The following is a 27180-nucleotide window of genomic DNA, read 5'->3' as shown; positions in this document are numbered from 1 at the left end:
TGTTTAGTGTTACCCTTAACAAATATGAAGTGACCATCCTTATCTTTCTTACTTTTGTTGGTTTAAAGCCTATTGTATCTGCAAATAGAATTGCAACACCTGCTTTTTTCTGATTTACATTTGCCTGAAATATTGGTGACCATCCCTTTACCCTGAGTCTATATTTATCTTTTAAGGTAAGATGAGATTCTTGTATGTAGAAGATATCTGGTCTGATTTTTTTGTATCCAGTCTTTCAACCTCTGTCTCTTTAGAGGACAGATTCACATTAATGGAGAATATTGATAAACCTGGTAAAATTTTGAGTATCGAATTTATTGAACGTCCAGTGGACATTTTTAATCCTTTCGCCACTGTGGAAGTTGGAATTTGATCAAAAGTTTCTGAGTGAGTTTACTTTGGTAGTGGAGGATTGTGCTGGTCATTATGGAGGATAGGTCTGAGAATATCCTGGAGAGCTGGTTCAGTTATGGCAGATTTCTTCAACATGTGAATGTCATTAAAGTATTTTATTTCTCCATCATAAATGAAACTCCGTTTAGCTGGATACAGGATCCTGGGTTGAAAGTCATTTTGTTTTAGGAGATTAAAAGTTGATAACCATTCTCTTCTGGTTTGAAAAATTTTAGCAGAAAGACACACAATCATTCTATTGTTCTTACCCTTGTAGCTTAAGGTTTTCTTACGTCTCGCTGCTTTCAGAATTTTCACCTTCATATTAACTTTGGCAAAGTTAATTATAATGTGTCTGGGAGATGTCTTTTTCAGGTTGAATCGTGCTGAGGTTCTGAAACTGTCTTCTATCTGAATTTCAGAATCTCTTAGCTTGTCTGGAAAGTTCTCCTTGATTATCTCATGGAGTAGAGCATCTGGGCCTTTCAAAGCCACCTCCTCACCTTTGGGAATTCCTATAAGGCAAATTTAGTTTTCTTCAAATTATCCCAGAGCTCTCTGAGAGAATGGTCCATTTTTGCTCTCTACTTCTCTTCCTCTTTGAGCATTTGGGAGCGTTCAAAAGCTTTGTCTTCAATGTCAGAAATCTCTTCTACTTGCTCCATTGTGTTACTGAGGGATTCCACTGTATTTCTCAGATCTTTGCGGGCTGCAAATTTTTATCTCAATGTGTCAAAATCTTTGGTGATTTTCTCTTTCAATTCGTTGAATTCTTGAGACAACTTTTGAAAACCTCCTTAAGTTTCTAATTCCAACTTTACCTCCATTCTATTAATCTTATTTGCAATCCAAATTCTGTATTGGATTTCTGACATCTCAGCCATTTGTTTATGAATGGGATCTTCTGGTATGTCCATCATGTTGTTCCTCAGGGGAGTTGATCTACTCTGATTATTTATGTTGCCGGAGTTTTTCCGCGTTGGCTAGATGAGCAGATATGGTGAAGTTGGGTTGGGGGCACCTGGAGTAGGGATTAACCAGCCCTTTGCCCTAGAGCTGGGACTGGTGTCTGTACCTTTTCCCCTAGAGCTTTGCAAGGGACCTGTACAGTGCTACAGTCTGAGACTCTGGGGAAGACCTGCTTGTTGTGGTGGGGCTAAGTGGCTCTGTCTTATTTTCAGCTGGTCTCTGTTCAATCCTAGTGAATCATTAACTCTGGGTTGAAGTCTCAGCTATGGAGAAATACCAGCAATTAAGTCGTCCTGCCTCCCTTGGGCAACAACTGGAAAAGGAAAATCAAACCTACCCACAACCACACATCTAGGGTACCACTTTGGATAGTTCTTGGGTGATCGGCCCAGGTCAGGAGTACCAAATCAGTTGTCTCAGTCAGCACCCAGTCTAATGTGGGAGAGTTCAAAAGGTCTCCAGCAACTAGATAGCAGGGGCCTGCTGGCAGCTCAAGTATGACTCACTCTGGTGCTCCGTGAGGTCAGAAGGACCCACCCAGCAAATGAATTAGTCTGGGAAGGTTGATGCCTCCTTCCCCACCTTGCACCTCTGTCACACCCAGTCACTGGTAATTCAGCAGGGCTGTGACCCACTTCCCTCCAATGAGCAGATCCGGTTTGCACCTGCCTGAGTCACAGGGAGATCTATGTCTCCTCAGCCAGACCGCTGCACTCTGCCACCAGCCGGCCGGGGGAGCTAAAGCCTGACAACCTCAGGTGCTTAATGGAAGCTGGGGCAGTTCACTTAGTTCCAGCCCTGCCGCAGATTGATGTTGCTGTCAGTTAAATTCTTGCAGAATTTGTGTTTCTGTCCCAGCTATATTCCTCTGTGGGCCAGGCGCTGTTTGAGTTCACAGAAACTGCCCCGCCCTGTGCCGCTGCCGTTGTGACAATTCTCAGAGAGTTGGTATCTTTGTTTCTGCTGCACTCTGTGTTGAGGCAGGTGCAGTTAAAGCACACATTCAGCCCTCAATTCTTGCTTTTCCCTGGACTAGTGCTGTTGCCCCACCTGCTTTTGTCTCAGCTATGTTCCCTGGGGGGCCGGGTGCTTCTTAGGCTCACTAAGAGCACTTCTGACTCAGCCCCACGCTGGGAGTATGCCGTCTGTGCGCGCGCATATTCTAGTCTGCATTCCTGCCACGTTCCGCCCAGGCAGGTACCACCTCTGGCGTATCTTTTACTCATGGGGCCTGTGTTCCGTCCCAGATGTGTTCTGCCAATGGCTGCCACTGGAGTCGATGCCTGGCTTTCTCTGATTGCCAAGAGGGGCGGGGTGTGTCTCTCCAAAATATCTCCAGGGCTGTGAGCCCTATTGTTCCTGCCGGTCTGTGCTGTAGGGCACTGCCTCTCCCTCTCAGTCCACTGATCTCTCTTTACACCCGTGCCACAGAATCAGCACAGACCTGCAACAGCCCATGCCTTGTCCATACCTCTCAAGAGAAAGCCCAAGAATCTGGACTCCATGGGGGACAGGCTTCCAGACTTCAGGGTGAAAGTGGAGGAGAGTGCTGAGAGTTCAGAGTTGAAGGTAGAGAATATATACAGTTTTATGCCTGGAGGGAGAGTGCCATGTCACACTGGTGGGTCCTCTCTAGGGAAGGAGTTCCAGTTTTTTCAGTCTCTTCCATGGGACAATATAGGAGGAGATCTTAACTCTGCTCACTTGTTTGTATAAAGTATATTGTGAGCCATTCTCATGGAGGAGGGGACTCCTATCTGCTTGGCGATGGATTTTATACCTATTGTTTGTTTCCTTGGGGTCACAGCTCACCTTAGCAGGGTTGATGTGTGTTCTTCAACCTTCTCTCTTGGCTCAGCTCCAAACCATCAGCTTACTTCTAAACTTCTGTCCTTTAACTCTCCTTCTGGACGAGAGCCTCTGTGGATAGCTGGCTCCAGTCGGCCATCTTGCCTCTGCCCTTTAAATTTATTTTTAATGAATGCTGTGAGAATTACAATTAACATTTTAATTTATGACATTCTAGTTTGGGATTATGGCTCCTGTTCTTATGGCTCCTGTTCTTCAAATATTCTTCATGCCCCCTTTTCTCTCCTTATATTCTGGGTCTCCTGTTGTGCAAGTGTTGGTACTTTTGATGGTGTTCCAGAGACATACAGGCTTTATTCATTTTCATTTTTTTCTGTTTCTCAGACTGGATAATATCAATCAACCTATTTCACGTTCGATGATCCTTTTCTCCACCTGTTAAATTATGCTGTTGAGGCCCTCTGATGAATGTTTTATTGTAGTGGCCGTGCTTTTTATGTCCAGAATTTTTATTTGTTTCCTTTTTCTAATTTCTTTCTCATTATTGATATTTCCTATTTTGTGAGAAATCATTCTCATCCTTCAGTGCTTTGCACATGATTTCCTTTATTTTCTTGAACTTATTTAAAATAGCCTAAAGTCTTTAGTAAGTTCAATCCTGAAGGACAGTTTCTGTTAATTGTGGTATTTCCTGTACATGAAGCCATACTTTTTTTTTTTTTTTTTTTTTGCATTTCCTTACTATTTTAATTTGAGGATTTTAAATTGTTATTATATTTTCTGTTTGGTTCTTTTAACAACTTCTGTCTCTCTCTTTCTATTTTTTTTTTTTTTTGAGACAGAGTCTTACTATATCACTCTTGGTACCGAGTGCTGTGGCATCACAGCTCACAGCAACCTCAAACTCTTGGGCTTAAGTGATTCCCTTGCCTCAGCCTCCCAAGTAGCTGGGATTACAGGTTCCTGCCACAATGCCCAGCTATTTTTTTGTTGTAGTTGTCATTGTTGTTTGGCAGGCCCAGGCTGTATTTGAACCTGCCAGCTCTGGTGTATGTGGCTGGCGCCCTTGCTGCCAAGCTATAACAGCTCACGGCAACCTCCAGCTCTTGGGTTTAGGTGATTCTCTTGCCTCAGGCTCCCTAGTAGCTGGGACTACAGGCTCCTGCTATAGCACCCGGCTATTTTTGTTGTTGTTGTTGTTGTTGCAGTTTGGCCGGGGCCGAGTTTGAACCCGCCACCCTCAGTATATGGGGCCGGTGCCCTACTCACTGAGTCACAGGTGCCACCCTAAGCTTATTCTTTTATATTCTTTTTTTTTTTTTTTATTGTTGGGGATTCATTGAGGGTACAATAAGCCAGTTACACTGATTACAATTGTTAGGTAAAGTCCCTCTTGCAATCATGTCTTGCCCCCATAAAGTGTGACACACACAAAGGCCCCACCCCCCTCCCTCCATCCCTCTTTCTGCTTCCCCCCCCATAACCTTAATTGTCATTAATTGTCCTCATATCAAGATTGAGTACATAGGATTCATGCTTCTCCATTCTTGTGATGCTTTACTAAGAATAATGTCTTCCACTTCCATCCAGGTTAATACGAAGGATGTAAAGTCTCCATTTTTTTTAATGGCTGAATAGTATTCCATGGTATACATATACCACAGCTTGTTAATCCTTTCCTGGGTTGGTGGGCATTTAGGCTGTTTCCACATTTTGGCGATTGTAAATTGAGCTGCAATAAACAGTCTAGTACAAGTGTCCTTATGGTAAAAGGATTTCTTTCCTTCTGGGTAGATGCCCAGTAATGGGATTGCAGGATCGAATGGGAGGTCTAGCTTGAGTGCTTTGAGGTTTCTCCATACTTCCTTCCAGAAAGGTTGTACTAGTTTGCAGTCCCACCAGCAGTGTAAAAGTGTTCCCTTCTCTCCACATCCACGCCAGCATCTGCAGTTTTGAGATTTTTGTGATGTGGGCCATTCTCACTGGGGTTAGATGATATCTCAGGGATGTTTTGATTTGCATTTCTCTAATATATAGAGATGATGAACATTTTTTCATGTGTTTGTTAGCCATTCGTCTGTCGTCTTTAGAGAAAGTTCTATTCATGTCTCTTGTCCATTGATATAAGGGATTGTTGGCTTTTTTCATGTGGATTAATTTGAGTTCTCTATAGATCCTGGTTATCAAGCTTTTGTCTGATTGAAAATATGCAAATATCCTTTCCCATTGTGTGGGTTGTTTCTTTGCTTTGGTTATTGTCTCCTTAGCTGTACAGAAGCTTTTCAGTTTAATGAAGTCCCATTTGTTTATTTTTGTTGTTGTTGCAATTGCCATGGCAGTCTTCTTCATGAAGTCTTCCCCCAGGCCAATATCTTCCAGTGTTTTTCCTATGCTTTCTTTGAGGATTTTTATTGTTTCATGCCTTAAATTTAAGTCCTTTATCCATCATGAATCAATTTTTGTGAGTGGGGAAAGGTGTGGGTCCAGTTTCAGTCTTTTACATGTAGACATCCAGTTCTCCCAACACCATTTATTGAATAGGGAGTCTTTCCCCCAAGGTAAGTTCTTGTTTGGTTTATCGAAGATTAGGTGGTTGTAAGATGTTAGTTTCATTTCTTGGTGTTCAATTCGATTCCAAGTGTCTACGTCTCTGTTTTTGTGCCAGTACCATGCTGTCTTGAGCACTATGGCTTTGTAGTACAGACTAAAATCTGGTATGCTGATGCCCCCAGCTTTATTTTTGTTACAGAGAACTGCCTTAGCTATACGGGGTTTTTTCCGGTTCCATACAAAACGCAGAATCATTTTTTCCAAATCTTGAAAGTACGATGTAGGTACTTTGATAGGAATGGCATTGAATAGGTAGATTGCTTTGGGAAGTATAGACATTTTAACAATGTTGATTCTTCCCATCCATGAGCATGGTATGTTCTTCCATTTGTTAATATCCTCTGCTATTTCCTTTCTGAGGAGTTCATAGTTTTCATTATAGAGGTCCTTCACCTCCTTCGTTAGGTATATTCCTAGGTATTTCATTTTCTTTGAGACTATGGTGAAGGGAGTTGTGTCCTTAATTAGCTTCTCATCTTGACTGTTATTGGTGTATACAAAGGCTACTGACTTGTGGACATTGATTTTATATCCTGAAACATTACTGTATTTTTTGATGACTTCTAGGAGTCTTGTGGTTGAGTCTTTGGGGTTCTCTAAGATCATGTCGTCAGCAAAGAGGGAGAGTTTGACCTCCTCTGCTCCCATTTGGATTCCCTTTATTTCCTTGTCTTGCCTAATTGTATTGGCTAGAACTTCCAGCACTATGTTGAATAGTAAAGGTGACAGAGGACAACCTTGTCTGGTTCCAGTTCTAAGAGGAAAAGCTTTGAGTTTTACTCCATTCAGTAAAATATTGGCTGTGGGTTTGTCATAGATAGCTTCAATCAGTTTTAGAAATGTGCCACCTATGCCTATACTCTTCAGTGTTCTAATTAGAAAAGGATGCTGGATTTTATCAAATGCTTTTTCTGCATCTATTATTATTTTATGTTCTTAAAAAAAAATGTACTCTCCATTTGGCGAGACTTTTATCTCTTACCTTCAATAATACATCTTTTCGTTTGTACTTTTTTTCTCAATGTTTTGTTGAAAATGGGACAATTAATATGTATAATGTGGTCACTCTGGAAATCTCCCCCCCATTTGTTGTCACTGTTTATTGTCATCGTTTATTCAGTGACTTTTTTTGAATTAGTTCTTTGAAATCTGTATTTGAATTACATGGCCATTAAAGTCTTTGCATGGTTAGTTTCATGGTCATGGTTAAACAGAGATTTCTGTAAAACCTTGATGTAGTAAATCTCCTATTCTTTGCTAAGAGGTGTGTGTGTGTGTGTGTATGTTGGGGCACACCATCAACACACACCCTCTCTCTGTTGCTTTTTTTCCCTTTTTCCATACTATTTTTTCCCCCAAGTTATTGCCAGTTCCTCCTATCAGAATCAGTCATTAATGATTGAAAGAATGTGGTTAATGGTAGGTAGATCCTGAAATTAAATTTCATAATCTTAATAAATATTAACCTATTTTAGAATCACTGTACAAAAAATATAGTAGAACCTCCATATTTGGCTACCTCCCGACATTGGCTATATTCTTAAGTTGACCTAATTTTAATAGACCAGACATGCACCACATGTGCATATCAGGACAGTAGGCCTAGTTCCTTATGTTGAACCCCTGGTACATTTACCAGTTACAAACCCTTGGATGGTCAACTTACAGAGGTTCCACTGTATTTTGAAGGTAAGGCAGGCATTGGCAACTGTTCTTTAGCTTTCATCTTCTGTTCATGCAGGGCCTTGAGGTCAGCTAGTTGTGAGAGTTTAGGGATTCTCAGGTCTTTACTGAGCATATATGTACCACCATGCATGCACATGATCTTCTAGATTGCCAGGAAGATGGCAGAGCTTTTTAAAGCCCCTATGGACAAAAATCTTTCTCAACTTTTTAAACTTTTGGGTTGGCTTATGGTTTGGCTCAACTGTCACCCACTACCTCAGGCTGTAGCCAAGGTTTTAAAAATCATCTTGAAATATTTCTGACAAATGTTATTGGGGTCAAAGCTTTTCAAAGTAGGACAGCTCTGAGTCATGTCAAACAAAAACCGCCTTACAGGTGGAGTCTCACAGAGAATCATCAGACAGGCAAAATACAAAGACAGTTCTCTGAGAAGGCTTTGAAGGAGCTCCTGCCTTGTTCTGCCTCCTTTCTGCCTTGACTGTCAGGCTGCTGGTTTTCACTTTAATTGTGGGCTGTTGGTTATAGGGCTGTCACACAGCTAGAGAGAAGAGGATGGCAGTAAGGTAAGTTAAGTGCCACAAAGCTCACTATTCTTGTCAAGATTCAGCTTTTAAAAAATATATTAACATTCCATGGATTGCTGCAAGTCTTTGGTTAATTTCCAGAGTTCTTAGAAGGTTTATTTGAATGCTGCCAATTTTCTCGGTTTTGTTATGGGGAGAAGATTTTCAAACATTCTTAACTTTTTCACTGACTGTCTGCCTTTTTTGCTGGCAGTACTCTGTGGCCTTCGCCACCCCCACCCCCCTTTTCTCTATACTATTTTTGTTGTTGCTGTTTGTTTTTTGTTTTTGAGATAGACAGTCTTACTCTGTTGCCCTGGGTAAAGTTACGTGGCATCATCATAGCTCACAGCAACCTTAAACTATTGGGCTCCAGCAATCCTCTTGCCTCAGGCCCCTAAGGAGTTGGGACCACAGGCACTGCCACAATGCCTGGCTAGTTTTTAGTAGAGATGGGATCTCACTCTTGCTCAGGCTGGTCTTCAACTGGTGAGCTCAAGTGATCCACCTACCTCAGCCTCCCAGGGTGTTAGGATTACAGGCATGAGCCACCATGCCCAACATATTTTTTTTTTTAAGCCATTGCCAATTCTTACTATCAAATCAGACTGTAATGATTGAATTAACATGGAAATGGTATGTAGGTCCTGAAATAAAATTTCATAGTCTTAATAAATATAATTATTTTTAAAGTAAATCATTGAGGAGATAGAAATAATTGCCATGATTTATCATTAGTTTTTTGGATGGAATTCTTGTTTTAATGAACATTCATATTGAGATAATTTAAGAATCACATATAGTTATAAGAAATTATAAGGAGAGATCCTGTGTGTCCTGTACCTGGTTTCTCCCAGCAGCAGCATCTTGAGAAAGAAACACTACAGAGTCACAGCTGTGACAATGATATTTTGATAGGTGTGTGTATTTCTTTTTCACCATTGTTATATTGTGGTTTTAATTTGCATTTCCCTGATGGTTAATGATATTGAACATCTTTTCATGTGTTCATTTACCATCTGTATATGCTTTTTGGTGAAATCTGTTTTTTGGTTGTTTTCTAACTGAATTTCTCTTCTGTTCAAGTTCTTCATATAGTCTAGATCAGTCCTTTGTTGAATCTCTGATTTGCAAATATTGTACACCTTTTCGAAATTTGTTTTGTCATTCTCAATAGGGTCATAGTTTTAAATTTTGACAAGGTACACCAATTTATCAGTTTTATCTGGATTGTGCTTTTGGTATCAATTCGAGTTTCATAGTTTTTACATTTTGCATTTAGAGTAGTGATCTGTTTGGACTTAATTTTGTATAAATTATGATGATTTGGTAAGAGTTCTTTTGTTTTTATGTTTTTGTGGATGTCCACTCGCCTCTGTACCATTTGTGGGAAAGTTTTTTCTTTTTCAGTAGTTTGCGTTTGCAGTTTTGTCAAAATCAGTGGGGGCATATTTGGGTCTATTTCTAGGTTCTCTGTTCTCTCCAAGTGATTTATGTATCTGTCCCTCTGCGAATGTCACACTATCTTGATTATTGTAACTGTACAGTAAGATACAATAGCTGATACAGTGATTCTTCCCACCTTACCTTATTTTTGAAGATTATTGTAGCAATTCTAGGGATTTTGCCTTTCTATCTAATGATTTGAATAAGCTTATCTATGCCAAGAAAAAGAAATCGTGGGATTTTGATGGGAGTTACATTAAGCAATAGATCAATTTGAGAATAATTGGCATATTTACATTTTGTGTCTTTAAGCCATGAACATGGTATGTCTTCCCATTCTTTGATTTCTTTCATCGGCATTTTGTATATTTCAGTATATATCCTATACGTAATTTCTTAGGTTTACACCTAAGTATTTAATTTTATTTGAAATAGTTGTAAATGGTATTTTTTTTAATGTTGGTTTCTGCAGCAGTCGATTTTTGGATTTTGATTTTGTATTCTTCACCTTTGTGGAATCTACTTATTAATTCTAAATGGGGTTTCTTTTCCTTTTTAGTCTTTGAGATTTTTACACAGACAGGTCTGCAAACAGGGACCTCCCATCCCCGTGTGTGTCTTCCCCCCCCCACCTTGCCGTAGTGGCTAGAATTTCTAAAACCATGTTGAATAAGAGTGATGAAGCCAGCATCTTTGACATGTTCCCAGAATCAAGGCCTATACATTCAGTCTTTCACTAGTGAGAGAGATATTACCTGGAATTTTAGGTTGAGATAGTTCTACTTTTCTCCTGTCTTGTTGAGAGTTTTTATCATGAATAAGTGTTAGGTTTTGTCAAATACTTCTGCTATGTCAATTGATGTTTGTGGATTTCTCCTCTTTAGCCTGTTGATGAAGATAAATTATAATGGTCAAATTTTTGAATTGGGAATTAGTCATAATGTGTAATTAATATTTCATTATGAATTTTGTCTAAGTTAATGAGTTATTCCATAGTTTTTTAGTAACATATAAGTAACAAAATTCACTAATTATAATTGTTTTTAAGTGTACAATTCAGTAGCATTAATTATATTCATGATGTTATGCAATCTTCATTGTTATCTATTTCTCAAACTTTTTCATTATCTAAGATTTAGTAACCATTAAGCCACAACTCCTCACTGTCCTCTAACCCAGCCTCTGGTAACTTCTAATTTACTTTTCACACTCACAAATTTACTTATTTTAGACATTTTATGTAAGCAGAATTATAATTTTTATCCTTTTATCTAGTTTATTTCACTTAGCATAATATATAGGGTGTCCATAATTTAATTTTAAATTGCACATGAACTTTATGGACACCCTGTATTTAAGGCAGTGGTTCTCAACCTGTGGGTTGCAACCCCTTTGTAACAATGAAAATACATCCTGCATTATCAGATATTACATTACGATTCATAATAGTAGCAAAATTGCAGTTATGAAGTAGCAACGAAAATAATTTTATGGTTGGGAGTCACTATAACATGAGGAACTATATTAAAGGGTCTCAGCATTAGGAGGCATTAGGAAGGTTGAGAACCACTGATTTAAGGTCTATCCATATTGTAGCATTTATCAGAATTTTTTGTTTTTAATGGCTGAATAATATCCTAGTATGTATATGCCATGTTTTGTTGATTCATTTATCTGTGGTAGACACTTGAGTTGTTTTTGTTATGTTTGGAGACTTTGGACACTACAGTCTCGTGTCACTTAGTAATGTGTTACTAAACTTCAAAATAACCATATGACACAGACATTATTGATGCCATTTTTAAGATAAAGCAATAGTCACAGTGAGGTTATGTGCACCAAGAAAGTAACAATCTGGGTTCCTAATGCCTGATTATCCCCTACACACACAATATGGCATGTTTCTATAAGTTAATTATAACATTTGTTGTTTTTATGAGTTATTTTAAAAGATATATTAAAATAGACAGTCATCAATTGCAGTTTTTTTTAGAAAGTTTAGGAGTTTTTTAGGAAAAAACTCCACTTAAAAGAAATAACAACAACGAATTACAGTAGAGAAAGATTTGCCTTTGAAGTGAAGATTTTGTATCTTATAAATGTCATTATTAAATGAAATAGGAAAGCAGACAAACTCAATTTCTGAACTTCTGTCTTGAAAGTGAATGTTTCTATTTTGAAACAGGTGACACATGTAATTTTTATACTAATTATAAATGGCTTTGTTACTCTCAGACTCATACTGATGTGGGTTGATATGAGAAGCTTAAAGTATAATACATCAGCTTTACAAAGTAAATACCAGACTCATAAAAGCCAGAAATGTGACTCCATTTTGTTTCCTCATTTTGCAGAAATATATGCCTCATTTTAAAAACTAGGTTCCTTGAGGATGTTGTTAGTAATGAAGATTATGTGAAATTTATTTTGAAAGTAAATAGTGATGTGTTTAGAAGCATAGATTCTGGGGTCTGGTTGCTGAAATTTCTAGTCCATTGCTAGCTACTTTTTCATGAGTAGTAAACTCACTGTGACTATTTCTTTTATCTTAAAATGGGATCAATAATGTCTGTGTCATAGGGTTATTTTGAAGTTTAAGAACAGTGATAACTTGTTATTTTTATTTCTATTTTGTTGATGCTTGAACTCAATAATATCAGGAAAGTTTGGGATTCATTAAGAGTATAAAATTAAGCAAAATGCTTTTTAAAAAGGAAGCGTCTATCAGTTGTGATTTTGAATCTTGAGATGTGAAGATGTGGGAGCTTGACTTAAACTTTGGTTACTTTTTGTATTTCATAGCTTAGTATCTGTTAACACACACGAAGTCATTTAGTGCATTTAATGTTCTAGGAATGTAATTTAAAGTTATTCTAATTGGTTATTTATAGCAAAGTATCTTAATTTGTTTTATGTCACAGTCAAATTCTATTGTTTTTACATCTTTTAAGGAAAGCTGATGATGTATAACACAGTTATTTTCCTTTTATGGCTTTATAAAATCAGCTGCTGCTATTGCTTCTAACTAGAGGTTCTTATTTTTTCTCTCTTGTGGGCATCTGGCCATTGAGTTAATTCTTGTTAGTTCATTGTGTTCTTATATCAAATTTGCCTTCAGTAGGGTATAACAAAACGATTTTCTAAAATTTTAGAAAATCCTCTGAAATTGTAGTTTGTGTTAAAAGATTGGGGGAAGGAATGAGATGGATAAGCTGAGCAGAGCCTTTTATATTCATAGTCCTTTCTTCTGAAGGATTTACCACTTTATTTAGAGACATTGTTGGTGCACTCCAAATGTACTGTGTCAGTAATTCTGTTAGATCCATTAACTCAGATCTCAGTTTTAAAATTCCACTACAAGCTAGGACTAAAAATGACACAATCTGTAAAAGGTCATTTTCATCAAAGAGTATAAACAGCAGTGCTTCTTACACCTGAGCAAAAAAGGTGGGACTTCATTCGTGCTTTCAGTATGTATTGAATGTTCTTTTTATGTGAGGACTTGGTAGGGGGGTAGGCAGAAGTGGAGCAGGCTGGCACTGTGGTTGAAGAGAAACACGGGACGTGGAGGCCAGGGTTTCTCAAAATAAAATCATGATGCGATTACTAAACTAAGAGGAAGGGGATGCTTGGCAGGCAGCAAAACATCATGCAGCCAACCAGTGGAATCAAATTAATCAGTCATATCAGAACAGCCAAGTACATGTGGTGGGACAGTCAGCATCTTCCCTGAATCTCAAAAGACAATAGGAGTCAATGAATTCCTATTAAGCCAAATGAAATACCGTTTCATGGTTTTTTAGAAAATAAATGTATTTTAGAACAATTTTAGATTTGTACGGAAATTATAAAGATAGTATGGAATTCTTATAACCCCCCCAGTTTTCCCTATTATCAATATCTTACATTAGTATTGCACTTTTTGAAACAGTGAATCAGTATTGATATATTATTAACTTAAGTCCAAATTTCATTCATATTTTCTCAGCTTTTACCTAATTTCCTTTTTCTATTCTAGAATCCCACCTAAGATACCATATTACATTTAGTGTAAGTCGCATCTTCTTAGGCTTCTCTTTAATGGGTTTTTAGACTTTATTTTTGATGACCTTGACAGTTTTGAGGAATAATGGCTCAAATATTTTGTAGAATGTTCCCTGTTCCCTAGTTGGGATTTGTCTGATGTTTTTCTCATGATTAGACGGGAGTTACGGCATACAGGGATTCGACCACAGAGGTAACAGTGCCAGTTTTTATTACCTTACTGTCAGCAGTTTTTCACAGTTTACACTGATCTTGATCATCAGGCTGGGTAACTTTTACCAGGTTTCTCCACTGGAAGGTAACTCTTTTTTTCTTCCTTTCCATACTATATTCTTTTGCAAGCCTATGCTTAAGAAATAGGGAGTTATGTTCCACCTTGTAGATAGCAGTTTCTACATAAATTATTTGGAATTCATCTACACTAGAGATTTGTCTCTTCCCCATATATTTATTCAGTAATTTATAGCAACATGGGCTCATGGATATTTTTGTATTTTGGATTATAATTCAATACTACTTTGCTTAAATTGTAGCTCTGGTGATTTGGGAGCTCTTTCTATTGATTTTTTTTTTTTTCCTTCCTTCTCCATATGCCCTCATTGTAGATCTGGAGTGGGGTTTTTGGGATGTTCTTAGCACTTTATTTCTGGCACTGTAAGATGCTCCAGTTTCATCTTGTGTGTTTCCTGCCCCTGTGCAAGTATTAGCCATTGCTCCAGTCATTAGAAAATAGCATTAGAACCCAAGATCTGGGTGCTGAGTCATTGGTGTGTCATTGACTCTAGGCCCTTTCACAGGACAGAACAAGGAGATCTGTGTGTATATACTAACCTGTGTATATACACATCTAGAAATAGTCTCATTTATGTAACAATCTATATTTTGCCAAACATGACTTCACACTGATATCACCAACTCTTACCTGTTCCCACATGGATCATTGTAACCTCCTATTTTTATTTCTGTGTAAACTCCTGTTCCAACAGTGAGAAACCAGGCTCCCACCATCTATGTTTTTAATTGTTCATTTCCAGTGTATGTGTATAGTGGCATCAGAATTGTTACTCCAGACCTCCATGGGAACTACAGTACAGTGCACAGTATGTAGTTTGTTTTACCTTTCGTTTTACACATTCCTCTCTTTTTCTAGAGTTACTTAGGTCAGCATTCTCCCCTCCCACTTCAGTAAGGTTGTTTCATACATTAGTAATACAGTTAAATTGCTTTGTCATATTCTGCATTCCATCCTGGGATCTCCCATCTCCTAAACATTTTTTTTTTAATGTATTACATTTAGATTCAGTCTTGGTGTTCATTATAAAGTTCTATTTTGACACATACATTATGTCAGGTTTCTACCATTACAGTTTCACACAGAATGATTTCACCAACCTAAAGTATTTCCTGTGCTTCACTTATTCACCCTTTCCTTTCTCCCCTTGAGTCCCTAAGCAACCACTGATCTTTTTACCACCTCCATGATCTTGCCTTTTCCAAAATTTCATGTACTTGGAACCCATACAGTATGTAGCTATTTCTTTTACAAAAATTCCATTGTATGGATATACATTTACTCATTGAAGGATGTCTTGATTATGTCTAGATTTTGGCAATTATGAATAAATCTGCTATAAGGAATTGTGTGCAGATTTTTGTGAGGGCGTAAAGTTGCAATTCAAATGAGTTCACTTAATACCAGGAGCATCATGGCCAGATTGTATGGTATGTGTGTAATTATGCTAGCTTTTAAATATCTTGTCTTTGGATTGTTCTGTTTCTTTTTTTTTTTTTTTTTTTTTTTGTGGTTTTTGGCCGGGGCTGGGTTTGAACCCGCCACTTCCGGCATATGGGACCGGCGCCCTACTCCTTGAGCCACAGGCGCCGCCCTGTTCTGTTTCTTGGATCCGAATAATCTTGCTATTTTGCCCGTCACTTCCCACCACGTCCCTTTTGACTATTGATCCCCAGGAATATAGTCACCTCAAAAGGGCAGATAATACAGAAGAATTTCAGCTTTTCAGTTTTAGAGGGAAATATAATACTCTAGTGATCTTTTCTATGTACTTAGGATATTTTCAATTAATCTATCAGTGAAAATAATTAGCTGCGTCTGGTTGAATTTGACTCTTGTGCTTTCTTATAGTATAGCAGGTGAATTTACATAACCTCTGGGTTATTGAAACTACTTGGTTATAGTATTGTATTGTTTCATCTTAAAGCATTTCATAGTTGCTAAACTCCTGAAGTCTTAGTCACATTTTCCTTTTTAAACAATCAACATCAAGCATTGTATTTTTAAAAATATATTAATTAACTTTAAGGTAAAAGATTTTATGAAAGTCCAATTTGTGTTCCTTTAAGTGATAATGTTTTTGTTTTCTTCACAGCATTCATTCAGTCGGAGAGCATAATAGAAGTATTGCGTTTCGATGATGGAGGGCTACTGCAGGTAATTCCTTTTAAGTTGAAAAATCATTTCAGTGTTAAACATTGAATAATATATATGACTTATTTTTCTTTTAAAAATGTAACTGGTTTCTCTGAAATGTATTTTGTAGGTTTTATTTTGTAAATGGCTCATTAGTAATATAAAAGCCTCTTTAGCTATGTGAGTTATCTTTTAGATTAAATACTTATTTAAAATGCAAAATCATAATGGTATTAAAGCTTGTAAGCCAGTTAATCATGACTGTGTGGCAAGTATGTTTCCTTGAGGCCATGGGGGTTTCAGTTAGGAGCAGTGACATCTGTGGTAAGCTCTTTGAGTATGGATTCAGATGTAGGACCTCAAAATATTTATCTGGAAGAAAACTTCTCCACAGATCATAAATACTATAGATTTCGTCTATCTACTACTTCACACCATCCTAAGCTACATCTCTAAATATGTATATTATATAAAATTAGAAAGTATAATCTGGTAAATATCTTGTTCTTCCTTTCAGACTTAGTTTCGATAACACCCTGAAATCTTATTTCAGTTTTCCCAGCTAAAAATGTGTTCTGAAATTCCTGAGCAATATAGTAAAAGCCACATTAGCTAAACCTCTGATTTCTACGGGTAGGTAGGTGTTTTCTCTTTTCTTCCAAACTGTCATCATATGCCATGCCTGTCATTACTTAATATCTTGGTAATGACAACATTTATTTTTTAAGTACCATGTTGTTTGATGGCATGACTGGTAATTTTTTATTCATTTTATATTCGAAGGAAACCAGAGTTTTGTTTAAGAAAGTTGCTCAAGACCCATGACTTTGTGGTAATGGAACTGGCACTAGAATCCAGTCTTCTCACTCTAAGGATAAAATTGTTACTCTCTTTATTACATGTGGTAAAAAAGGCAGAAAGTAACAATTAAAATTACATCAAGACACTAGAGAAAATAATTCTGCTAGGATCATGGAATAAGATGTTTATTTTTATGAGCTTAAATTTAGATTTAAATTTTACACACTAACACCCCCCCCCCAAAAAAAAAAAAAGAACAAGAAAAAAATGATGAGTTTTAGGAAGTTTTTTATCTGACAATGAAATCTTTGGGAAGACAAACTTTTCTGCTTCTAAATTTTTAAATACATTTATCATTAGTACCTTTATGTAAGAGATATTGAGAAACATTGTAAGCAATGATTACATAGTACTTGCAGAAAGTCTTTGTAAAGCTTTTTATATTTTAAAACTGAATAAAAACTGAATATATTGAGCTCTAATGTTGTAAAGCCTTACTACTAGAAAAAGATCTTGGTCTCTTTTTTCTAGGTCTTTTGTATGTTTCAGGGTGAGAACTGGAAGTACCTGTGGGAATGAATGTTTTAAATATCTCCCTGTATGTGATTGTTCAGAGGGTCTGGGTGGCAGGCACATCAAAACTGAATTTCTAGAAAATACCTTAACTGTGGTTATTTCTTATTGATTGGGGGAAGATCTGCGTCCTTTAGGAACTAGACATGTAGGTTGCAAATTGATAATCCACCTTAAATTCTGGAGCATGTGTTTTTGCTAAGGGAGCCTGCCAGTCCATATCTAGATGAGCTTGGCTGTGGAAGAGCTGGTGGACTTGGATGTGATTTGCTTATAATCTTTGGATCTGCTCAAATGCTTATACAGAAGCTTGGTTGAGACCTCATAGTTCTATGGTGAAAGTAACTTTGGTCTAGAAAAATGTTGATTACTTTAGCCATAATAAAACCTCACTAAGACTCCTGTGGAATATCTAATGTTGAGATGCTATATATAGGATATTACATATATATCCCTAGAGTAGCTGAGTACTATGTATAAAACCCTTTTGAATAGATGTACAATAGAACATCCGCAAGTTGACCACTCAAGGGACTGTAACTGGTCAACATACGGAGGTGGTCAACATAAGGAATTAGGCCTGCTATACTGATACATACATGTGGTGCATGTCTGGTCTATGAAAATTAAGTCAACTTGAAGTGGTCAGTGTAGGGAGATGGTCAGCTACAGAGGGTCTCCTGTATATAAGCTGTTCATTTGAATGTTGAAGAATGTTTCCCAGAAACAACAATTTTCATTTTGACAGAATGTTATTTTTTTTGACTATAATTTTGACTATTTCTTAAATAATTCCTTGTTTCTTATGGTATAATTAGAATAGAAAAATACACCATTTCTATGGCAGAATATATATCAATTCTCCAAATTAAACTTAAAACAGGGAAAGTGTCAAAACAACAACTGTGTTTTACATTATTTGAAATGTAAATTTTGCCCAAGAACATTTCTCTTCAGATCTGTAATGTATGTTGTGTCCATGCAGCTTGACTCAGTAACTTTTTTAATTCTCAAAATTAGTAGATAATAAGTGAGTAAAAATTGCCAAATTCACAGAAAAGTTTCTGGAAAGATTAGACTTGTTTTTTAAAGAAAAGGCAAATGAGAAGTTATATAATTTGTTCAGTATTTAATTGCTACAGCACAAATCTAACACCCAGTAAATTCCCATTATGTCTAGTTCCAAAACTCTTTCCATGGCATGAGGCATATTCATTTTTCTCAGATGCATTCTGTGGGTTCCCACTTATAATGTTAGGATTAGAAATTGTAATCCCCTTAACCCATGTTTTCTGTAGTTGGGTGCTTTGGCCATTGTCATTTCTGTTTGGCTAGACTACTAAGATTTCATATACGGAATATACAGGGTGGCCATACAATTGCGCACAAACTTTATGGCCACCCTGTATTGCAATCAAAGATTCCTAAGATGGACACAGATACTGAGGAGTCTGCATGCCAACAGAAGGAATCTGGATTAGGACCTGTCGCCATAGGATGTCCTGGTCAGGTTTCTTAAACTGTCATTCCCATTCTAACTAATCAGAATGCTGATAAGCTAAGCTGTTTCTTTGAAAGATTGTAAAATGAAATAACAAAAGATATTCTTTCATTTACAAGCATTAATCTGTTTATAAGCATTAATTTGCATCCTGATTTAACTTTCTTATAAACAAATGAAGATAAATCCCAGGAAAAAGGTTAGCTTTATATTTTTTTCACTATTTTACCAGAATAATAAACAGAATTTTGAAATGTTAGAAGAACTTCACAAGTTGAGAGCACAAAAAGAATTTTGTCTTTTAAAACTTATAGCTATGCAGGACACAATTATAAGAGGGACTTTACCTAACAAATGCAAACAGTGTAACCTAATTCTTTGTACCCTCAATTAACCTGAAGCAATAAATAAAATAAATAAAAAGCTTTATAGTATGAACTTTATAAACTTTAAAAGAGAAAATGGAATTCTAACCACTTTTAAGTATCAATGTTGATTCTTCTTTTACTATAAGATAGGTCTAAAATTTTTTGGCAGGGGTCGGGGGGAGACAGTATCTCACTCTGTTGCCCATGCTAGAGTGCCATGGCCTCACCCTAGCTCACAGCAACATCAGACTCCTTGGGTCAAGTGGTCCTCCTGCGTTAGCCTCTCAAGGAGATGTGACAGCAAACTTATAAACTGAAACAATGAGAGGCAAAAATAATAATATAATAAGAAAATTTACTGGAAAAAATTTTATCAGACTGGAATTCTCTACCCAATGAAAATATCCTTCAAGCATCAAGGTGAAGTAAACACATTCTCAAATAGGTAAGAAAAGAGAGAATTTGTTGCCAGAAAATTTGCACTAAGCGAAATAATAGAAGGACTTCTTCAGACAGAAGATTCTTTTGCTAAAAAGCCTGACAGCTTCTTGTTGGGTATCTCTGGTTTCTCTGTTTTTAACATTTCTTTTGGAAACACAGTACCTTGAAGTGAGAAACTTAAGCCACATGGAGAGGCCATGCGTAGGCTCCTGGTCCAGCTGAGCGCATAGCTAACAGCCAGCATTACTTTACCACCATGTGAATGAGCCATCTGGGACAATGAGCACGTTTTAACCTTCAGGTAAACACGCAGCCTGAACTTACAAGGGAGAGACATTAACTGAGACCCATTAGCCAATTGAGCCCAGTCAACCCAAAAGAGTAGGAGGGGTAATAAAAAATTATTTATTTAAACTACTGAACTTGAGAGTGGTTTATTATGCAACAGTAGATAACCAGAACACTTATTTCATATAAAACCTGGTTGACCTAAATTCAGTTTTTCCCCACTGTTTCAGAAATTGCTTTTTGCATTTGGTTTGTTCAAACCAAGTACCAAACATGTTGAAATCTCTGAAGTCTCTTGTAACCTGTCTCCATCCAGCAATTGTATTGTTGATTAGAATTCCTGCATCCTAGGCTTGACTCATTTTATCCTTTTGGAGTCATTTAACATTTCCTCTATCCTGTGAATTTTCTATAAACTATTAGCTAAGTCTAATAGTTTAGATTCAGTTTTTCTTTTTGCAAGAATATTTCATGACTAGTTGCACAATAAAGATCTTTGTCCCTGATCCTGAACATACACTAAACTTGAAATTTCCTTAGTAGTAAAAGTGTCTTTGCCATTCATGAACCCTTTGGCTCAAATCTGAGTTTATACCTAATGGGAGGACTCAGGATGGGAACAGGTCACCAGAAATGCCAACCATGTGATTAGAAAGTTGGGGCTTTGAGCCAACTCAGCATCCTCCAAAGAGGAGAAAGAAGCAGGAAATTGAGTTCAGTCAATACAGAGGCCAGTGATTCAGTTGGTCACCTACATAATGAAACCTCAATGAAAGTACTGGGCACTGAGGTCGGTAGAGCTTCTTGCCTGGTAATGTGCAGAAGAGTGGTGTGCCCTGATCATGGTGAGAGGGCACAGAAGTTCTGCATTCAGGACTCTCCCAAACCTTTAGAATGAAACTGTAATCATTAAGTATGGTGCTTTCTTGAGTTCTCCAGGGTGTTCTAATGATTATAGAGCCTGCAGGGTATTTGTGGGAAGGCCTTAGATTTGTAGCTGGTTTGTCATAAGTGCAGGTGGCCATAGAACCCCTAAACTTGCAATTAGTTTCTTAAGTAAGCGCTATCTTGTAGAGAACTGTGCCCTTTGACCTGTAGATTCTCTCGCTAGATCTGGATGGTTAGCATCAAATTTGTACTGCAGTATACCAGTAGTGTGCTGTGTGTTTTCTATTGTTTTTCATGTGAAGACATGTCATAATTTTTAGGTCATAAATTTTCTTCTGTTGGGATTTAATAATTCTGGGAATAGGTACTGTGACATTACTTCTGTTAATCTTCTAAGCCAGAGGTTGGCAAACTTTTTCTGTAAAGAGCCAGATATTAACTATTTTAGAGTTGTGTTTCTGTCACAACTATTCAACTTTTATCATTGTAGCATGAAAGCAGCCATAAATAGTACATGAAAAAAGGGCATGAAGCTTTATTTGCAAGAACTGAAGGCAGACTGGATTTGGCTTAAAGGCTACATATTACCACCTTCTTTTCTCAATTGTCTTAGGAATGAGCTTCTTGTTCCTTTAAGAGAAAAGGAAAAGGAAAAAGAAGCTGTGATTTTGACTTGCACAGAGGCCTAGACAGATTCATCCTTTGTTTTAAATTACCTCTATTACAAAAGAAACAATATGTTTGTAGACAATTTGGAAAATATGGAACAATAATAATTACAGTACCCAATTAATATTTATTGGGTATTGCCAAATGCCAGGCACTCTTAATTATATGAGATAAATAATAATTTTATATTCATTTTACAAGAGAGCATATTAAAGTAGGAGAATTTAAGTAACTTAACCAAATAAGTGACTAGTAAGTGATAAAGCTGGAATTCAAAACCGAGCAGTTGACTCAAAGGTCTAAGTTCTTAGCCACTGTGCTATAGAATAGGGGCAGTAGGGCTACCCTAGTATCCCACTACCCAAATGTAATGCAAGTTAATACTTTATTTCCTTTCATTTATTTTTTCTCTGCAAATATAGTTTTGTTTTCTCATTCTATACAGTATCACAACTAATTTTTTACAGTTTTGCAATATCACAACTAATTTTTTAACCACAGCAGCCATTTCTCATCATGTCAAGTTGATGACCTATGGCTAGAGTGGCGAAAGTGGTGAAAGGCATAAGTGGTGATGATGAGAAGGCTCTTACCAGAGGCTAGTGTCTGCAGCTCTTTGTAGACAATGCTGCTTTTTATGTGATTTTTTTTTCCCCCAAGATTATTTGGCTAGTGAGGGAAAAGCTATTATTTAAACACAAGTTTTTGTTTTTACTTCAAATTTTGAGAATTCTCGGAATTGTCTACTCTGTACTTCACCCCCATTTTGACTTTCTCTTCCCTGCACACTACTGTTTCTTGTCCTCTTTTGTAAAAATTAGCGGTACAAAATTAAGATTAAATAGCTAGTTCAAAAACAGCCTTAAAAACTAGGAACAAAGGACACAAAAATACTAAAATGTTATTAATTATGCAGGCAGACCTCATACAAAAATGAACTCAAAATGAATCATGGTCTTAAATGTAAACCATAAAACTTTAATAAAACCTTTAGGAAGAAGAACATAGGGAAAAAGCTTCAGAATACAAGGCTAGGCCAAGAGTTCTTGACACTAAAGACTTGACACCAGAAGTACAATCGTATAAGAAGACTGATGAATTAAAAATTTGCCCCATGAAAGATCATGTAAGAAAGATAGCCTAATGAAATAAAACCTGGAAGAAAACATTTGCATGCCAATTATTGACAAAGAACTCTGGAAACTCAGTAATAAGATACCCTCCAAAAATCCATTTAGGAAACAGACAAAAGACGTGAATACACATTTCACTGATGGAAATATACAGATGGTTAAAAAGGACATGAAAAGCTATTTGACATTTTTAGCCATCAGATAGAAATAAAATTATTTTAGCAATCATGTTTTTGAATTATAATGGAAGGAGGTGCTAGTACAAGTGAAAATATTTTGTTTCTTTATAAAATTTAGGTTACGTATAGTACGGTTTCAATCTTGGCAGTATTTACACGTTTAACCAGGTAATTGTTGTTTGCGGGGTAGAGAAAAGACTGTTCTGTGCCTCGTAGCACATTGGTCAGTATCCATAATTTCACTTAATGCTAGCAGCCTCCATTTTGATGTAGAGGCATCAAAAAAGCCTCTGTTACAGCTTTTTTAGAATTAGTCTAGCCAGTTTTCTGGATTTTATCAGAAAACTTATCCTCTTCCCCTCACAAAATAGTGCCTTTGGATATTGCCAGATGTCTTATACTGGGAAACAGAATTGACCTTAGTAGAGAACCACTGAATTATAGAATAAAATTATCATATTTTTTATAAGATGATTTAATAATATTTGAGATCATATCACATATACATTTTTACAGAGGCTGGTCTATTCGATTGGAAGAATAGTCCATTTTTCCTCTCATGGATCCCTGTTTGAGTTGAGGATGTTTTCTGAGACTGCTCAGATGGGTCTGGAATCTGCAGACTAGTGATGAGTGAGACTGAGGCTGGACGGAAACATGTGGAGTCTGAAATGTGGGCAGCAAGGAGTTTCTGTCTTCTGGAAACACAGTGAAAAGAGAATTAGCAGCAAATCGAGAATTACTAACTTTAAATTCTTGTGATTCAGTGACATTTCCTTTGAACATTGTAGATATGCTCATAGTTGATAGCATTTTCTGGATCTCTGAGTACTCTTGATAGACATTTAGTCTCCTCTGGGTATGAATTCATAAAGCTCTCAAAGGTCCCTGTGGTCAGATGGTGACCTATGAAATTTCATTGTCTTCTAGGGATTATTTTACTATCCAGTGAAGGTGATCATCTTTTCATGTGATTATTGGCCATTTATTTTTCTTTAGTGAATTGGCTCATGACCTTTGCTTACATTTCAATCACAATGTTTTCTTTCCCATTTCTTTTTTTCTTTCTTGTTGAGTTATAAAAATTTTCATTGTAAAGTTCTTAATGTTGCAACCTTTATTTGCTTGCTTTTATCCTTCTTTTTCTGGCTCTCACCCTTATTTTTTCTCATTTTCTGACTTTTGACATTTCTTCATTATTTTGTGGTACATGCTTGTGGATGCGTTTTAATTTTTTAATATAATCTTTTTTGTCTTTTTTAAATAGATGAATTGATCTATGTATTATATAGATGTGTTTATTCTTTTCCATCTGATTTTTATGCTGTCATATTTGTTTTTGTTTAATTTTTAAGTGCTTGATATAGGGGTTCAGTTTTCCGATACTTTTAAGATATAGTTAAGCCTTAATTAGAGAAATAAAATAGTCTTTGTGATCTTCCTTCTGTTTCTCAACACTTAGGGTTCTGTTGGCATATTCTGTTATTTTTATTCTTGTTTATTATAACTAAATGATTTTTCCATCTTGTACTTTACCATTCAAAACCATTTGTTTTCTGCTTTTCTAACTTTATTTCCACAGTTCCTTTGCATTGAGTATCTGCTTATCTTGCACAAGATAGCTTTCTCATGTGTGATTCATTATGGGTAATTTTCACTGGCCAGATCCTGTTTTCATGATGATTTTTTTCCCCTTAAGAAAGTGCACATGGGTGATACACTTTCTGAGTTTCTTTTCTGTCAGCTTCACATGAGACCCACAGCTTCTGTTGTTTGTAGAATTCTTAGGTCACACCCTTCGTTGATGTGACATTTCATAAACTACATGTGTTTAAATTGTACAAGGTGAAAAGCTTGACATATTTATGTACCTGTGAAATCATCACTACAATCAAGATAGTGAACATAACTCATATCCATCACTCTCAAAAGTCTACTTGTGTCCTTTTTTTAATTCTTTCACCCTTAATCTTTGTCTTTTTTGTTGTTGTTATTGTTGTTGATTCATTGAAGGTACAAGAAACCAGGTTACACTGATTGCATTTGTTAGGTAAAGTCACTCTTACAATCGTGTCTTGCCCCCAAAAGGTGTGGCACACACCAAGGTCCCACCCCTCCCTCCTCCTTTTCGTCTCTGCTCTCCCCTTTCCCCACCCCCACCATGTCCTTAATTGTCCTCATATCAAAATTGACTACATAGGATTCATGCTTCTCCATTCTTGTGATGCTTTACTAAGAATAATGTGTTCCACTTCCATCCAGGTTAATACAAAGGATGTAAAGTCTCCATTTTTTTAATGGCTGAATAGTATTCCATGGTGTACATATACCACAGCTTATTAATCCCTTCCTAAGTGCAGCTCAATTTATAATTGCCAAAATGTGGAAACACCTTACTCTTTGTCTTTAAGCAACCAGTGGTCTGCTTTCTGTCACTATTGGTTAGTTTACATTTTAAAACATTTTATGTAAATGGAATCATACAGATTGTACTTTTTTCGGGGTCTGCGTTCTTTCACTCAGCATGATTATTTAGAGATTCATCCATGTTGTTGCATGTATCAGTAGCTTATTCTTTTTATTACTGAGTAGTATTCCATTATATGGATATACATGATTCACATATCCATTTACCTGTTGATAAAAATTTGTCTGTTCTAGTGTTGAGTTATAAATAAAGCCACTGTGATCATTCATGTACAAGCCTTTGTATGGAAATATACTCACTTTGGGAAGATGAAAAAGTTCTAGAGCTGGACATTGCTGATAATTGCACACACTGCTGTTATTGTTATTGCATGTGCCTTTGTTTCTCTTGGGTAGACTCTAGGAGTACTCCATGGTGACTGGTTCGTACGGCAGTTATCTTGAACTTTGTAAGAAATTATGACTTTTTCCATAGCTGTAGTTGTATTCTGCATTCTCATCAGCAGTATGTGAGAGTTCTGTCGCTGCACATTCTTGCCAACACTTGGTATAGTCATTCTTTTAATTTCGGACATTAAAGTAGGTATGCAGAATCTTGTTGTAATTTTAATTTTCTATTCCTTAAAAATTGTTACTGAGCATCTTTTCATATACTCAGTTAACATTTCTATAATTTTCTATTTCTATTTCTGTAATTTTAAAGTAGTAGGCTGTTTTCTTACTCAGATTCATGGTTTGTTTGTATGTTCAGGATGTAAGTCATACATCAGATACATGATTTGAAAATATTTTCTCTTAGTATGTATTTGCATTTTAAGTATGGAATCTTTGTTTTTAATTTTGTTGAAATCAAGTCTTATCAATTTTCTCTTAATGGAGTGTTTTTTTGTTCATGAATTCTTGTCTATTCCAAGGTTGCAAATATAGTCTCCTATATTTTCTTATTGAAGCTTCATAATTTGTTTTTATGTTTAAAACTATGATTTATCTGAAATTAATTTGATTACATAGTGTGAAGTCAGAATAAAGGCTCTTATTCTCCCAACATAGATTTATTCAGTGTTTTGTTGCAATAACAGGTTACCACAGACTGGATGATTTATTAAAAAGTTCATTTAGCTCATGGTTTCGAAGTCTGGAACATCTAAGAGTACAGTCCTGGCATATGCTGTGTCATAACGTGGTGATATCACATGGTGAAAGGGCAAGAGCAAGAGAGCCGGAGAGAGCTGCTTTTATCACAAAGCCCTCCCACAATAGCAGCATTAATCCATTGATGAAGGCAGAGCTGACATTAATCTACTCATGAGGGCACAGCGATTAAGTTTTGAAAACATGAACTTTGTGGGGGACATATTCAAACTATAGCATCGGGTTCTAGCACCATTTGTTGAAAAAAACATGTATTTCTCTAATTATTTCACCAGTGCCTTTGTTGAAAATCAAATGGGTCTGAACTTTGTCCAGTTCCATTGGTCTGTTATCTGTCTTTAAGCCAGTATCACTATATCTTGATTACTGTAGTTTTTAAAAATTATGCTAAAATATATAATACATCACTCATCCTGTGCTGTTCAGCCCAGTTCATAACAGCCCAGGGATGGGTACCAGTCCATAGCCCAGTAGTCTGAGACAGAAGCTTTAAACAATAACTCCCCATTCTTTCTTTCCCAGAGCCTTAGGCAATCACCATTCTACTTTCTGTCTCCTATGAATTTGACCACTCTAGGTACCTTGTATAAGTAGAATTGTACAGTATTTGTCTTTTCATAACTGTCTTATTTCACTTAAAGTAAATGTGGACTCAGTCTTCAAAGTTCATCCATTGTGGGGCATGTGTCAAAGTTTCCTTCCTTTGTAAGGCTGAATACTGTTCCATTGTTTGTATAAATCATGTTTTGTTTATCCATTCATCTCTCAGTACTGAGTGACTTCCACTTTTTAACTGTTGTGAAAAATACTTC

General features: G+C 36.6%; 1 protein-coding gene and 1 non-coding gene across 3 annotated transcripts in view; both read left to right on the top strand.

Annotated features, from left to right (window-relative positions):
- TMEM131 (transmembrane protein 131) overlaps positions 1-27180 on the top strand; it is a 246795-nt gene that overhangs the window by 45987 nt on the left and 173628 nt on the right. For both annotated transcript variants that reach the window (XM_053586764.1, XM_053586763.1), the window contains exon 2: positions 15908-15969. In XM_053586764.1, the coding sequence (XP_053442739.1) occupies positions 15908-15969 (62 nt within the window). The remainder of the gene's footprint in view (positions 1-15907; positions 15970-27180) is intronic.
- Positions 23078-23139, top strand: LOC128585201 (U7 small nuclear RNA). The gene has a single exon (XR_008379931.1). It is a non-coding gene; the product is annotated as a U7 small nuclear RNA (small nuclear RNA).

This window comes from Nycticebus coucang, chromosome 4 (genome assembly GCF_027406575.1).
Source record: "Nycticebus coucang isolate mNycCou1 chromosome 4, mNycCou1.pri, whole genome shotgun sequence".
Taxonomy (NCBI): Eukaryota; Metazoa; Chordata; class Mammalia; order Primates; family Lorisidae; genus Nycticebus; species Nycticebus coucang.
The sequence above is the reverse complement of the archived record's forward strand: the minus strand, read 5'-3'. Positions and strand labels throughout refer to the sequence as shown.